This window comes from Mizuhopecten yessoensis, unplaced genomic scaffold, assembly GCF_002113885.1.
Source record: "Mizuhopecten yessoensis strain PY_sf001 unplaced genomic scaffold, ASM211388v2 scaffold931, whole genome shotgun sequence".
Taxonomy (NCBI): Eukaryota; Metazoa; Mollusca; class Bivalvia; order Pectinida; family Pectinidae; genus Mizuhopecten; species Mizuhopecten yessoensis.
The window spans coordinates 109981-127388 of record NW_018403793.1 but is presented as its reverse complement, the minus strand read 5'-3'; the positions used below and the strand labels follow the sequence as shown (position 1 = coordinate 127388).

The following is a 17408-nucleotide window of genomic DNA, read 5'->3' as shown; positions in this document are numbered from 1 at the left end:
GTGACCCCCCATACTGAAGTATTGGTAAGCCCCCATTGATGTTACGATTGCCAGTGACCCCCCATACTGAAGTATTGGTAAGCCCCCATTGGTGTTACGATTGCCGGTGACCCCCCATACTGAAGTATTGGTAAGCCCCCATTGATGTTACGATTGCCAGTGACCCCCCATACTGAAGTATTGGTAAGCCCCCATTGGTGTTACGATTGCCAGTGACCCCCCATACTGAAGTATTGGTAAGCCCCCATTGATGTTACGATTGCCAGTGACCCCCCATACTGAAGTATTGGTAAGCCCCCATTGGTGTTACGATTGCCAGTGACCCCCCATACTGAAGTATTGGTAAGCCCCCATTGATGTTACGATTGCCAGTGACCCCCCATACTGAAGTATTGGTAAGCCCCCATTGGTGTTACGATTGCCAGTGACCCCCCATACTGAAGTATTGGTAAGCCCCCATTGATGTTACGATTGCCAGTGACCCCCCATACTGAAGTATTGGTAAGCCCCCATTGGTGTTACGATTGCCAGTGACCCCCCATACTGAAGTATTGGTAAGCCCCCATTGATGTTACGATTGCCAGTGACCCCCCATACTGAAGTATTGGTAAGCCCCCATTGGTGTTACGATTGCCAGTGACCCCCCATACTGAAGTATTGGTAAGCCCCCATTGATGTTACGATTGCCAGTGACCCCCCATACTGAAGTATTGGTAAGCCCCCATTGGTGTTACGATTGCCAGTGACCCCCCATACTGAAGTATTGGTAAGCCCCCATTGATGTTACGATTGCCAGTGACCCACCACACTGAAGTATTGGTAAGCACATCAGTTTAGGAGATAAACTGGACGACAGAGATACTCCATCCTCAGAGGAAGAAGATGACGTTGATGATGAGGTGGACAACGGTACAAAGGAGGTTCCAGCACCATCAGACCCATTGGTAGATGCGAGATGTCTCACTTTCCGGCCGGAAGATAAAATGTCCCTCCTGACTCCGGACGTAGGGTCAGAGAATGGAAGCCGAGGTAGTTGAAAACTTCACCGACGGGAAATTAACATCTAGGCAGACCATTTTTCGGGTTTTTTTATTATATAGGCTTTATGCAAACCGTTTATTCTATTTAACAATTAAATATACATACATTGGTACGGATACCAATATTTTTTATCGAAGAGGGTATTTGTAACAGGCTGGTAAGCACGTGTTGTCCATCTTACGCATTTCGCTAGACTCAACTATATTTCAATATGTTCTTATTACTAAAATAATCATTGTCATATCAAAAAAACATGCTATGTTATATAAAGTGTGTAGTATTATACTTATCTATACCTTTATATTTTGTCCATACCTTTTAAAAGCAGTCTTATAACCAAAATAATTATATAAAACTGCCATCTGCCAATTTACTACCGAGCGCCGCCATCTTGGATAGCGCGCGCTGTGACGTCAGGGTGCACAGTAATATTCCGAACGCTATGCCGGAATTGGGCACCCGACCCCCAGACCTGAGACGTATATATGTCTGACTCTCTGATCATACGCAGGAGTAAATCCACATTCTCCTCTTCATTTAAGTTTATATTTCCACAGAGCACTGATATTTTAACATTTTACAGAAGTAAAGGACGATTTTTTTTCTTAACTCTTTCTCTGATATTGTATCGTGATTAGAAATTAACAGAAAAAAAGACCGGCCTGGACCAGGGACGTATAGTGAAGCTCTATATACTGTCCCTGCCTGGACCTAAGATATATTTTGTACCTGCGCCTGTAATGTATTATGTCTTTATACCAGATACGTATATGTAATTTACGTCTCTGTTTATACGGATCACGGAAATTTGTGATCTGTTTGATAGATAGAATTGTACAAACGATGTTTTAAGAAAAAATGAAGAGGGGCCTTGAAATCAGTTAAATAGCCGTAATCATAGCAGTCAGTGCATGATGTCGAGTTAGTAAAAACACAAAGAGAAAATATTGATTGTAATGATGGTGTTATATACATTTAACATTGAAGCGGAATGATACACTGAATGTTCATGACTAATTGATGAAAACTATTAAAATCAAATTGGAATGTTGATTAAACCTGCATACATAAAATATATCATAATATAGCAAGACATGCTTTAATGGTTATATGATCAACATAAAAGAGATTTTTTTTTACACTTATTGAAAAGGGCAAGGTATATATGCTTGTCTGAAGATTGATAAGTTTGTTAAATTAATAAATTGTGTTGATTTTCATCTTGTGCATAGTCAACTGCTAGTTATGAGTCCTCTGGGACTCGAACCCAGCATCCAAAATACAAAACTCTGTTCATGCAAAACGAATGAAAATCAACAGAACATACAACGAAGTACAAGTTAAAATGGTATTTTTTTATAATTTGGTTTATATTGATTACATTCTTATTCAATTATGAAACTATATATGTAGCATATAGTAGTGTCAGGTATAGCATGTATATATATATACACCGTTGGCACGTTAACTAGGTTGTGCCCAAACAGCAGAATTGGTATTGTATGATGTTCTCAAGTTTCTTTAGCTACTATTACTGGTAATAAGTGTATCTGTATTTTACAAAAAGCAATTAAAAAGATTTTGTTATGATAGACAAACTTCTGACTTATATGTATATTTAAATTAAATGCTTTAGTTTATCTTCACATTTCAAATTACTTTCATTTATTTATTTTAAAATAGGGGGCGTTATATACTTACCAATATATAACCAATGATATGAATGAATCATGAATTATTTATCTATTTTGAAAAATTATTTAGGCATTATTTTGATAACATTTGAGATTTTTTGAGATTTAAAATTTAACCAGAAGAAAATATATTGTGATTCAGTTGATACTGCCTGCAATCGTTTTACTGATACGTTCCTAAAATTTGCAAATATATGTATTTCATCAAAAGATGTAGCTATGAGACCTAATGATAAACCTTTTTGCTTGGATGACCACGGAAGAAAAACAATAAAAATTAGAGATAAGTTGCATAAAATTGCGAGGTCAACCAAACATCTTTCGGACATCAACAAATTCAAATCTCAACGAAATAATGTCAATTACATGAAAAAATATGCCCGTAAATTATTTTATGGAAATGTTCACGGTATTATTGAAGAGTACTCGTCCTCTGATCCAAAAGCTTATTGGAGACTCATCAAAAGGTTAATGCAATCGTCTGGTTCTACACAATCTATACCTACTCTTATAGATCCTGTTTCCGACAATGTGGTTACTAGTGGCGAAGACAAAGCTAATTTATTAAATGACTATTTTTGTAATATAACTCGTGTAGATGTAAGAAATGCTGCGGTTCCTCTCATCGAGCCAAAAACTTTCAAAGAGTCTTAGATACCTTAGAGTCAATAATTATGAAATACGAGATATTTTACAGATATTGAAGCTTGGTAAGGCCTCGGGTGAGGATGGAATCAGTCACCTTATGCTAAGAAACACATCAGAAACAGATTGTGGTCCCCTTGATACATTTTTAATAAGTCTTTATCGTCTGGTGTTTACCCAATCTCTTGGAAATTTAAACCATTAGATTCAATTATAATAAAAATGAGTATTAGTAGTTGTTTCCCCTAATTTGATTATTAATTTGCTAATACCAACTTGTTTTTATGTGGTTGTATGTGTTCTAATGTCTATGTCTATGCTTGTACCACTGTCTGTTACTATGTTTGGAAAGGGCTTAAATAGGCTATGTCTGCTGCCCAATCCATTTGTCCTTTGACAATAAAAATTATTGAAATCAAATCTCTTGGAAAACAGCCAAAGTTATGCCACTGTTTAAAAAAGGTGACAGGCATTATCCCTCTAAGTACAGGCCAATTTCTTTATTATCTACAGTTGGAAAAGTGTTTGGGAGGGTAATTTTCAAATACTTGCATAATTATTCTATTGAAAACTCACTTTTTTATAAGCACCAGTCTGGTTTTTTGCCTGGTCATTCTATTGTATATCAGCTCTTTGAAATATATCATAACAACTGTATTGCTCTAGAAGAAATAAAACATGTTTGTATTTTATTCTGTGATATTTCTAAGGTTTTTGATAGGGTATGGTATAAGGGTTTGATGCTTAAGTTAAAATCATATGGAATTTCAGGGGAATTGTATTATTGGTTAGAAAATTACCTATTTCAGAGGCACCAGAGAGTCTTTTTGAATGCTTCTTACTCCGACTTAGGTTTCATTGAAGCAGGTGTTCCTCAGGGTTCGATTATTGGACCTCTTTTGTTTCTTATCTATATTAATGATATTGCTGATGTGTTTGAAAAAACCCGTCGTCTTTTTGCAGACGATACTTCTTTGTTAAAATCATCCTCTTCATGTCTAGAAATCCAAACGGTTATGAATAGAGATCTCGAGTCTGTTAATGCATGGTCCCAAACTTGGTTATTAAAATTCAATCCAGAATAAACTGAGGTAATTTTTGTTTCAAACCTGGTTGAAATTGATGAAGATTTACAATTAGAATTTAATGGCGAATTTTTGAATTTTACTGATCATCATAAACATTTAGGTGTAATTTTTAATTCAAGTGCAAAATGGGGGGGGGGGGATCATATTTGTGCAATATATACTTCAGTTATGGAAAAAGTCACCGTTTTACGTAGACTAAAATACCTATTAAATCGTGATAATCTTTTTTAAAGATTTATATATCATTTATTTTACCAGTTTTAGAATATGCTTGTGAATTGTAGGATGGTTGTACAACTTATGAAACGGAAATGTTAGAGAAAGCCAAAAGAGAAGCTTCTCGTATTATAACTGGTCATCCTTCATATGCCCGAATTGAAGACTTACTTTTTGAAACTGGTCTAGAAACTCTTTCGAATAGAAGAAAACGCAGAAAACTCCAACTTTTGTATAAAATGCACAACCAATTAACTCCAGACTATTTACATTCTCTATTGCCATCTTCCGTTGCAGAAAATAACCGTTACACCCTTAAAAACAATGATGATTATAGAATTCGTCCTTTCAGGCTTTCTCTAACAAATTCATCTTTTATACCTTCAACTCTTCGCGGTTGGAGTTCATTGGACCTTTCAGTACGACCATTGACCTCATTACATTCTTCTAAAAACTCGTTAACTTCAAATGTACAATCTCCTCCACCAATCTACTTAGGTTTCGGTGAATTTAAATTGAACATTTTGCACACAAAACTTAGACATCAGTGTAGTCCACTTAAATATGATCTCTTTAGAGTAAATCTGGTTGATAGTCCAGTTTGTTATTGTGGCCATCCCTGTGAAAATGCCTTTTACTTTTTTTTTGTGAGTGCTTACATTTCTAACAACGAAAGACATACCCTGCTCCAAAATTTGAATGCCTTGCATGTTGATTTTAATTTAGAACTACCTTTGTTTGATAATAGTCAACTTTCGGTAGAAAACAACATAAGTATCTTTGGACATGTGCATCATTACATCAAATCCAGGAATAGGTTTTGATAGTTATAATTACTTTTCTATTTTTATTTATGTGTAAGTTGTTATATGTGTTTATGAAATTTTATTTCATTATTTTGCCTGATTTATTTGTTACATTGATTCTGTTCATTTTGAAATAACTCTACCAGGATGCATGTCATGCAATTTGTATAATTTATAATTTATTCAAATGCGGATCGATTTCTCAGTTTACACGTTTACTTTTCTAGGTAGCTCCCCTCTCCTCCATCACCCCACCCCCTCCCATCCCACCTTTCCTTGTCCACCCTATCTTTTTCCCTTTCCCAAAAAACATATACACTATTGTTACCATATGTATTGAGGAGAGGACTTGTAATAACTTGTTGTCCAATCCATTTGTATATTTGTACAATAAAATATACATGTATCTTCTATATGTGTTTTAATCTTTTTACACGTGTCTGCAAAAATAAGTAATGTTGCCCTCGAATAATTCTATTTTATTTTTATATTTAAAATCTTGCGTTTGTGTATGAATATGTTTGAAACACACTAAACATTATTATTTCGTTGTATTTTTTCGTTCTTTTTGCAATGAAAAAATCACTAATGTAAATATATCGGAACATGGCCTGAATTCTGATACAACAGAACCCAGAGAAGTACCGATATCACATTACTTAACTATTCAATTAAAGCCTTTTTCTTATCAAGAATAAATATTTCTTTCCAAAATATTGAGAATTTTCTCCTCTAATAGTTCTGATATAAAAAACTTTTACGATGTCATAAATTATAGTTTCATCATTGTTTGATTAAATGTGTTCCATCGTCAAACATACCGTTACAAATATAATCTGTATAATTCAAGTCCCATGTTCTACTGATCCTGAAACTATTTAGCCATGACATATAAAAGTAGAACAACAAGACATTGATTGTTTAATGTTTATATTTATTTTTCTCATAAAATATTACGTAACAGGAAATAACAACAACCGATTAAACCAACACAATTATTTACATTTTTTACAACAAAGTTTGTCCCCAGACAAAAGTTAAATACATTTTGTAGATCACTTGAAAATAGAGGATTTCATTCACTGTCATTTCCCTTAATATATCACTTCATCCAGGTATTCCAATGCAGGGAGAAACGTGAACCTATAACAACAAAAGGCAAATGATTAATATCATATTATCAAAAGCGACAATATCATTCGCTGCGAGACTATTAAAATCTCTCCTCCAAATAACATGGTAAAAGGTACTAGACATGCAAACGCCGCGGCCATTATTCAGGGTTCAAATCGGAAAATATAGTATGTTCCAGAATTGGGTGATATGGATAACAGATATACAGGTTATGATTTATTAAGCTACTGAAATAATTAAAAATACCTTGGTTCTCTTGGTCGCTTTCCTTCCTGTTTTCCTGGTCTATTCTGTCCCGGTACTCGTGGCGTAAAAGCTTCGTTTTTCTGTTTCTGTATTTTCAGTAGCCTATCAATGGGCAACATTTGGATTTGGATTAGTAAAGGCAGGAATCGTCATTTCTACAATGTTTTAACCTTGTTTACAATACTTCGAGACAGTCGTTTTCAGTTTTATATAAGAGGTTTCAAAAGACATCTCGATTAGTTGTAACTATTTATCGTACTGTATTCTTTATTGGGATTATGGGATTTCTGTCTGAGGAGAGTGGACGACCACTATGTTGCAATTTGTCCTACGCCTGTTGAGTCAATCATTTAGACAAAACAATACTGATACGTGAGTCAATACTTACACCTGACAGACATCCATCACGGAATCCACAAAGACGAAGGGTCCCAATGACCGGGTAGGTAGAGACTCACACGTGACTGGCTCACCGTTCTCTTCCATGACTACAGGTCTGAAGCTTACAGCTGGCCTTCTAATCACCCTGTGTAAGGAAAGTTCACATAGAAATAAAGGTCAGGCTTCAGTAAATGTGACTGAAGGACTTAGTGGAACAAACCTCATGGACATGTGCGAATAGAAAAAGAAATGCTTTGTTTTTTTATCTGGCGAGAATTGATCACATTCAATACTTGACTACTTAATTAATTTGAAATATGATAAAAATAAGGTGTATAAGGTGCATATGGTGTATCTAAAGAAAACTTATGAAGTTCGCTCCTTCACTGTTGTTCGTCAACAGAAACGTTTCTGTGAAGCTGAACTACCTCTTGTAGATTTTTTTTTATTCATTTAGATAGGAAGTCTACTGTTGTAATCATCTCCCCAGTGCAATGTCAACTCACCTGTTCCGACGTCTCAATAGCGAAACCAATTTTAACGGAGGCAGTGATATTTTGTCTACGGTCACAACCCTGGAAAGAATGATAAATGATATTCTCAAAATGATGTCTTAATTACATGGATTAATAATAATTTATAAATTAATCATCATCACACGTTATAGACCTGTCAGTATTTATAATCATTAGAATGATAATTCCATGTGGTAAATGGTAAATGTGATTCTTATCAAATTAAAGGAAAATAGTGTAATACATTTGGACTAATAAATCATTTTGATTCTCACCTGAACAATACATTTCATTCAAATCAATAACAGTGACCTTGAGTATTTATAAAAAACATTTGACATTTTAGACATTAAGATAAATACATCTGTACTTACATTTCACAGCGACCCTCCACGTATGACACATACAGTGTGTCGTTCTCCAGACGGCTAGTAAACCGTGGACAGGTGGCGTTATTAAGGACGTCAGTTATAACATCAGTGACGCTAGGTGGCGTTGATACGGTAATACCGGAAGTTATAGTGGCGCCATCTGTAACCTGTGTTTGAGATCCAGTCGTTACTGAGGGAGACGAGATAGTGGCGCCATCTGTAGCCTGTGTTTGAGATCCAGTCGTTACTGGGGGTGACGAGGTAGTGGCACCATCTGTAGCATGTGTTTGAGATCCAGTCGTTACTGGGTGGGACGAGGTAGTGGCGCCATCTGTAACTTCTGTTTGAGATCCAGTCGTTACTGGGGGAAACGAGGTAGTGGCGCCATTTGACAGTTGAATGCCTAATATAAAACAAATAAATCTACGTCAGATTATGAAAGAATAGAATATAGTTAAATTAAGCGGTTTCTTTTAGATTTTGTAAATGTTGTATCATGTCAAACCATGACTTGTATGCATCTAATGTGTAATAGGTAGTGTGCAATACAAATGTTTCTAGAACTGATCTTGTTATTACTGTTGGTGACAGAGTAGTTGCAGTATTTGTCAGTTCAATATCTTGACTAAAAAAGAAAATATGCATGAAATGCCAAATTGATTTCCACGTTCACATAAACTGATGGTATCAGCTGTGATAACTATTCATATTCAATGAAGAGCACGACGTTCAGCTTTCCATTATTTTCTAAAAAAATCTAAATTCTCAATGAAATTTAGACAATTAACCATTTTATGGAATCATCTTAAAGAACTGATATCGTATAACGATCTTGAGTTCAGGCTGAATATGAACAATGACAGCTTGCATTCCAACAGAAACAAGCCAGTATTGCCACGAAGCCTAACATATTTTATATTTGTACATTTGTTAGACTTCAGATGCACCATTCTCCATTGCTTAAAATTGTATCCGAGATAAGTATGCATTCGAGTCCAAATCAATTATAGCTTATTTCACTATTATTATCTAAGCAATGTTATCATGTAAATAAGGTTTGACGTTATACAACCAGTGAGATGTTTTTCAACAGAGATTCCCTTGACGGTGTTGTCTCGTGTACATGTAAGCGTCAAAGGAAACATCTGCTGTGTTTTCGAATTGAAACATCAGGTTTTTTTAAATGTCGATGCTATTTCTGCTCACTATCATTATTTGATTATTTTGTTTGTACAATTTTAGCACCTTAGAAAATTACAAACAAACGTTTTATGTTATTACGATAATAATTATCGTTTCGATACCGTCATTCTTGTTGCAGACATGAAATACATCAATGATATGTCTACTTACACACAGATCCGATAGCCAGCACACAAGCCCCGATGATATAGAACTTGTCCATTGTAAGTGGTCAGTTGGTGTATGCCCAGTTACTAGCTGTGGTCAGTTTAGAGGTCTACACCACTTCGGACAATCGTTGATCTTATATAGCTTGCTGAACACTCCAAAATCACACAAAATTGACAAAAACAATATTTTTGACGTCAAGTTGTGTTTGCGTGTTTTACTGTGACGTCTGCATGAACTATACATGTGATGACCATAAACAAAAGAGGCCACCAGCAGGGGCCAGACAGACTTTTAATGTTACCGTTTAATTTTTAACTGGAACAATTGATTGTTTCCATAACCCATTGTTATTTATTGTATTGTATAAATATATCAATTTTACATGTCCTTGGCTAAATATTGTATGATATATTTTGTTGAGTGTGTGCAAACTTAATTATTTTCCCCTTTAGGGGCCTTTATGCAAGTATGATAGTCCATTCCTATAACTGTCTCATACCGTGGTCACTTTGTGACGCGAGTAGTATAAGGTCATCACTCATGGTCGACACATTAGTATTGTATCGGTCAACACTGTCTAGTACTCTGTCCGAATCTAAAGGTACCTACGGAACATATATACAAACTATCGGTAATACAAAGGTCTTACATATATATTTATCCTTATCTGTTTTCCGAGGTTCATCCCACGCCGCTGGGAGACGTTAGCTCGTTTACTACCCAACATGCTGCAAAACTCTGTTTACAAAATCATAAAGCAAAGATATGGGTTTTGGCGTAAATAGCTCGACTGAAAATTGGCTGACGAATTAATGAAATATTTTTAATTGTTTTATTATTTCGATTATTTTTTTAAATTATATCTCTTTCAAATTAAGTGTTCTGCTATTCTTTAATTTTTATAAAGGAAATGAAAAACCTTTTTGTAAATGTGCGGCAAATAAACCCTTTTATGGATTTTATCTTGTCCTGATAAGGCATCACAATAAGGGTTGCAACTTTGTTTTTGGACATTTTAGTTAAAACTCCACCGAGCAAACGGAACTTTAAATTCAACAGAATTAAAAATAAAGCGGCGCCTATGATAAGTAATAAGAAGAGTGGTCTTATTTTAATTGATTAGCAATTATCAAAACTTTGTATTGTGGTGATGTGCGATGATATGCTGTAATTGCGAGAGGATTTCAAAAGGCCAAACAGAATTGAAAATGATAAGATTCTGCAGTTTACTCAATGTATACGCCGACTTTATAGTATTAGTAGCTATGCCCTGTGTGACATTAGGTGTTGTATTAGTAGCTATGCCCTGTGTGACATTAGGTGTTGTATTAGTAGCTATGCCCTGTGTGACATTAGGTGTTGTATTAGTAGCTATGCCCTGTGTGACATTAGGTGTTGTATTAGTAGCTATGCCCTGTGTGACATTAGGTGTTGTATTAGTAGCTATGCCCTGTGTGACATTAGGTGTTGTATTAGTAGCTATGCCCTGTGTGACATTAGGTGTTGTATTAGTAGCTATGCCCTGTGTGACATTAGGTGTTGTATTAGTAGCTATGCCCTGTGTGACATTAGGTGTTGTATTAGTAGCTATGCCCTGTGTGACATTAGGTGTTGTATTAGTAGCTATGCCCTGTGTGACATTAGGTGTTGTATTAGTAGCTATTCCCTGTGTGACATTAGGTGAAGCGGGTCAGGTACAGATACCTACTCATGCGGTTTGAGTTACCATACGACACGAGATTTGATATTCAAGAGAATTTATCCAAACGATAATATCGTGTCGCAATTTAGGTCAATTACAAAAACACGCAGAAATTCAAATAAAGCTCAAGGATTTCACCAATGTCCTCGTTCACATGTATATCAAATATCAATCCCCGATGCGTGTCTTTCAATAAAAAAATCTCTTAAAAATGGACACCATTCGAACAGGGACGTGGTAGAGCTGAAGTATACACACAAACTAAGGTTGTTCAGAATTACGGTTGTATTGAAGAGAAAATCGACATTTACTGTTTGAATACGTGTCCTTACATAAAGAATGATAGTCTTTGCGAAACTCCAAAAGCCTGCATAGTATATGTTTGTACATAGAAATATCTACGGATTATCATTAAATATACATTTTATTCGATATGGTTTACACGTAAAAAGGATTCATCTATATGGAATATTATTGTACAAAATGTTAATCAAGCAAAAGGCGGGAGACATAAAGAAGAATGAGCCTTCCATTACGCTGTAGAAGCATCCATTAGGATTGGATATTCCAACACTGTCTACACTTCTACCTTAACAGAAACATTCAAGCATCAAGGTATGCGTCTCTAATAAAATGCTACTCACTAGAAGTGTCATGGTGTTAGTTACGTAACTATCTACGTTAACGCCAGTAAGTAATGCATACTGGCCAATTATAAGAGGGATTAGTGGAGCTTTGATTGACACAGTGTTAATACACACGTGTATTTCATAAACACTACTCTATATTTTTTTGTATGTGTAAAATGATTTTAATATATGATGAATACCTTTACAATAATTAGTTAAATCTAACGTAGACAACCGGGCATAGCCTTTATCATTAAATGAACGACACACATGTAGCCAAATACACAAACCAAAGCAAAAGGTAAATCAACAGCCTAAAATTGGTATCGGGAAAATTTCCATGTTTATTAGATTTTGTTCAAAGAAGCAGCTTTGACGGCCGGTAAAACATTATGTACGGCATTATTTTCATTTTTTTTGTTTATTAAATCCAGACAATCATATGCATGAGGAATTGTCTGAGGTCGGACTAAATAGTCTACGTTCCTTTACATCAACATTCTCTTAATTAAGTATACGTTCAAGACGTATTCAAAATTCATCCAATATTTGATGCACCTCTGCTCTGCAAAAAGGCTTTGAATTGAGCTAAATGTGTCTTTCCAATTTATTTTTTTATTTGTTTAAATAAGCAGTTGATCATTAATGCAAAAATTTGGTTCACAGATATAACTTGCATACATTTCCACATAGAAAAATTAATTTACAATATATTGACTGGAATTAATTGAATGGGGATTGGGGGATAGTTTGGTTAAAAAGTAGAAACTGATTGAGAAAAAAAAGACAAAGATAAGAGAGACATAAGGCAACAAAAAAGGAAGAGAGATTCCCGACGAGAGCAACGATTATTCACGAAAGGGTGATGATTGTAAAGAAACAAAAAAAAACATTTTTTTTACGCAAAAATAAAAAGAGAGAAATGAAACAATGTTAGTTGTACGGCACATAGTTATGGCATTGAGATAAACTAGATTCAAATTAGATAATTTCTTATTTCAGTCTTTGTGACTTTTATGTCGATTTGAAGTGAATCAAACAAAACAATGCAAGGAGTTGATTTCAAAAGCTGTTTTAGCTGCAAGAAAAAATGTCATACTAATACAGTGTGTATCGGAGTTGAAGTGAATCTGGCTGAAATTGCGGAAGGAATGGATTACAAAAGCCTTTCCTAACTAAAAGGTCAAAAATGCAAAAGAAAAGACAATACCAATACTGAGTAACTGATGTGAAGTGAATGCGTTTAAACTGTGGAAGGTATCAATTTTAAATTACCTATAAAATGAACTTTTTGACTGATATCGACGTGACAAAACTCCCACTATAATACACAGGTATCTAACTTATGTACGGACTGTATCATGTTTACCGTCATGGATTGCAGTTAATTTAGGTGTGTAGTTATTGCTGGACGTAAATGTACGTTTGGACGAGTTGACCAGTACAGTGGTCAGTCAGTATACGTTGAAACTAAGGATGATTGATATCCCTCCCACTCCTCGCCTGACAATAATGGTCATCCCGAGACAGTCAAACGGCTCTTCACTGAGGCCAAACGGGGAAACGGTGCTACCAAAAATGTAAAATAGGAGATCTTTCATGAAATGTACACCGAAATGTAATATTCTTAAATTCATGTGTATTCCAACTAAATATAATAAAATGTTATAAACTTTTTTAATCCATTCATATCGACAAATAAATATTTTAAAGTAAATTGTGGCCCCTAATGTAATGGGTTCATGGTCAACATATTCTCGGCTAGTGGTGACGTATTCATCTGTATTTGCATTAAACAGAAAAACAATCTTGACGTCATATTTTGTTTATTTTTTTATATTTACATATTTTTGGAGTGTCCAGTTGCCTATATAAGATCAAACTATTGTCCAAATCGGTACAGATTTTCCTGAACTGACCGTATATTTGGACGTCTAGCAGCAGATCAAATCAAAATGGACAAGTTCTATATTATCGGCCTACTAGTTATCGGATCTGTATGTAAGTAGCCAGGTATTTTTAAGTGATTGATGAAAATTTCGCTAAAACAGGTATTCAAGAATATGTCGACGTGTTAGAGAAGGCCATACCACGGAGACCTGTCTTGTTTTATAGACATACCACGTATGTACGGGGACATGTAAATAGTTAGAGGCAGGTGTAGTAAGGTAAAAGGTCTTTATGTAAAATACCACCCGCTCCTTCCATCTTGGCAAGGGAGAATTTCATTTGGTAAAGTGTCAGACTATTAGACCTGAGGTACCAGGTTCGATCCCAAGCGTAGACATACGTATAACCTCTGTAGCCAATATGTTAAAGGTCGACCTGTTAAGATACCATTCATACTCACTGTACGTAGGGTATATAAGGTTTGTTATAACCTTTCTATCTTTAACGGATGACGCACAACATAAGTAGATAAACAATAACGAATCTGAAACATCACTGCCGCTGTTTATTTAATCGCATTTGAGTTTAGGGTCAGTAAGAACGTTCAAACATTCAAGTCGGGGCACAGTAGATCAAAGCGTTAAAGAAGATGTTTTAAAATGCAATGTTCTGATAAATATTTGTATAATTCAATATATTTACTATTTTTTTTCTCTAAGTGATATTTTTAATCCCTCTACAGTCATTTAACTTTTGAAATTTCAATACTATTTTACATTTCATACAAAATGGAAGTTTCGCGTTAAGGATCAAACACCACTGGATATAACTGCTTTCGCGTTGGAAACTGTTTTTTCTGGCATCATAATAGATTTGATAGTTCGTTTCTGAAAAGTAACTTATCGTCTTGTGTTCCTCCGGTTAATTTGACTTGGTGATTTCGAATAGAAACTACAAACTGAATTCAAAATCATATAACAGTTATTTAAGTTGAGAAAAGTTGATAGTTGATACATAATCAAATTTTTACTCCAGGTATCCAGTTGTCTAAAGCCGCCACCGTGATATCTCCGTCCGTCACGACCAGATCCCCGGCTAGAAATGAAGCTAGTACAACCTCTGGGTCAACACCAGTTGGTGCTGATGATGTTGTAACGGAGGTCCTTAACAACGTCACTTCCTGTCCACGGTTTGATAACCGACAGGAGAACCAGACTCTATATGTTCCATATGTAGATGGTCGCTGTGAAATGTACGTATCAATATTTATTGTGAACAGAAGCTTTAAATAATAATAAAAATATATATACTGGTGTTATAAATCAAATGTCGCTACTACAAAATGTAACGGCATTTCAATCATTGTCTCTCCGAAGTTTGATCAATAGAACCATTATGCCAATATTACAAAATGACGACATTCTAAAACTTCATTAAGCTTTTCTATAACACTGTTTATATTGTAAAAAGCTTTATTACAAAAACAATCTCGACTCGTCACAGTATTCCATGTTTGTGAAATTTCGAATTGGATTGATGCTGTAGTTTATATTTCAATGAATGCCAAGATGCTCGCACGCGCATATGATCAGTGAATCCTTCGACAGGTTCAGCGTCTACTGCATCACTGAATAAATACACAAATAAAAACAATATTGGAGATTTTTATTTTTGTTTGCAGGGTAGTTACCGTAGCAACTGTAACGCTGCCTCCGTTAAAGATCATTAAGATGTTCAAGCGAGGAAAAAAGTGAGTACATGTACTTGGAAATATAATTAACATATGTGTATGCTTTCTCAACTACGCTTGTATGAATTGTATTTATTAAACGTTAAGCGGTGAATTGTTCATTATAATTTTGTGCTGTAGGTGTGCATCATTAAGCTAATTGATGACAATCTATACAGCTATTTCATGACGTCATATATATATTTACCCAGCGTGATAAGGAGGCCAGTAGTGAGCTTCAGGACTGTGATGGCGGAAGAGAACGGTCAGCCAATCACGTGTGAGTCTTTACCTACCCGGTCACTTGGACCCTTCGTCTTCGTGGATACGGTGGTCAATGAATGTCAAATGTAAGTACACAGGAACATGTTTTATACTGTATACACTGAGACCAGTAAACAGGGATGGTACTCTATAATATGTATTTTACGATCATTTAAATTTGGGAGTTACGCGGACGGGTAAGGTCAATTTATGACTTCAATACCACAACCATTATCTATATTACATAACATTAAAATCTCGACTTCATCTCCGCAAAAATAACACTAGCCGGTGGTTATATAATTATCGCTAGAAATGTAGCAATACCCCGAGGTGAGCTTACATTCAATTAACTTTACCAAGTACGGTGCACGAATATCCTGATTTGTATTTATCGGTATACATTTGTATTTATCAGTATACATTTGTATTTATCAGTATACATTTGTATTTTAGATTCTATATAGCAGGTCGTACATATAGCTAAACAATAAAGACTTACATTTATTTGATTTAACCAAAAAACAAAGACAATACAACTTCATTGTATCATAAACTAGTTTAAGTGCATAGTATTTCAGTATTACATTTTTTATCATTGTGTCTTTTATAGGCTACTGAAAATACAGAAACAGAAAAACGAAGCTTTTCCTCCACGTTCGCCGGGACAGAAGAAAGGCAAGAAACAGGGCAAACGACCAGGCAAACGACCAGGCAAACGCCCCAAAAACCCGAGGTACGTTACGCCATCTCTGATATATGACTTCTAAGGCATGTGTAGTCTAAAATTATGACGTCACAGGATACATATAGTAGTGTTAAAAAATGGCGTCATAGAAGCTTAGACATACACAGTGTAAGATATGACGTCATAGCAGCGTCATAGTTAAAATAAACGACGTTACGCGAGCTGCATTACTGCTCTAACATACGTACATACCAGAGGGGAAAGCTAGATTGGGGCTGCCCAATAAAACGTCACTTGATATTTATCCTCATTTCCTCTATCATTTGGCCTATTTAAAACCAGGAGGTAAGGTAATATCATCAAGACTCTATTAAGATGCACATTCATAACTTCTCTCAATTAAGGATAAATTTGAGAGTAAAATCCGGGTATTTTAACCGTGAATAGACTTATCGCCGCTTATTTCTCGGTTATATGTGTTTTAATTATTTGGTTTACTTTCATTACAGACACACGTTTGTCCCCGCCTACGAATACCTGGATGAAGTTGTGTATTAACTTAGTCAACATGAAACATAGAAGAAATCCTCTATTACTGTATAACTGTATGACCTCCTGATGTAACCGACTTTTGTCTGAAGACTAACATGGTTGTGTATAGTACAAGTGTAAATGTGTGTTTGTGTGACAGTCAGACTCAGTTGGTTGAGCTTCAGTAGTTCAATCATACAATAAACGAGTCAAAATCCATTTTATATTTATTTTAAATGTGTAGAGATAGGAATATTAATAATAAAAATCGTCAAGTGAGAACGAATGTGTCGTTACTCACTGACGCCCGATGTAGCTGGACCAGATGACTTTTGTAATTAAATGTTTGTGTATATTATTACTGTTGTGAGAACAATTAAATAGAAATACCAAATACGTTTTTGTTTTTAAGTTTTTTGGTAAATCACTTACAATTACACTAATGTAAACAACAACATACCTGTACCAATAGAGTTTAATGTTTT

The 17408-nt window shown here is 35.2% G+C and overlaps 2 protein-coding genes and 1 long non-coding RNA gene across 3 annotated transcripts in view; 1 reads left to right on the top strand and 2 right to left on the bottom strand.

Moving 5' to 3' along the window:
- LOC110455614 overlaps window positions 1-1434 on the bottom strand; it is a 20306-nt gene extending 18872 nt beyond the window's left edge. Inside the window, exon 1 of the long non-coding RNA XR_002463472.1 lies at window positions 1357-1434. This is a non-coding gene — a long non-coding RNA (uncharacterized LOC110455614). The remainder of the gene's footprint in view (window positions 1-1356) is intronic.
- A 4969-nt stretch (window positions 1435-6403) lies between these two features.
- LOC110455608 (mucin-3A-like) lies at window positions 6404-9607 on the bottom strand. The gene is made up of 6 exons (XM_021505815.1): window positions 9491-9607; window positions 8141-8540; window positions 7758-7826; window positions 7259-7396; window positions 6871-6972; window positions 6404-6633 (listed from the first exon to the last, which is right to left on the bottom strand). Exons 1-6 carry the CDS (start codon window positions 9540-9542, stop codon window positions 6585-6587), a joined length of 810 nt encoding a protein of 269 aa, XP_021361490.1. The 5' UTR covers window positions 9543-9607; the 3' UTR covers window positions 6404-6584.
- A 4131-nt stretch (window positions 9608-13738) lies between these two features.
- Window positions 13739-17309, top strand: LOC110455598. Its single transcript, XM_021505806.1, has 6 exons — window positions 13739-13822; window positions 14747-14963; window positions 15393-15461; window positions 15653-15790; window positions 16318-16440; window positions 16902-17309. Exons 1-6 carry the CDS (start codon window positions 13777-13779, stop codon window positions 16948-16950), a joined length of 642 nt encoding a protein of 213 aa, XP_021361481.1. The 5' UTR covers window positions 13739-13776; the 3' UTR covers window positions 16951-17309.
- The last annotated feature ends 99 nt before the right edge of the window (window positions 17310-17408 follow it).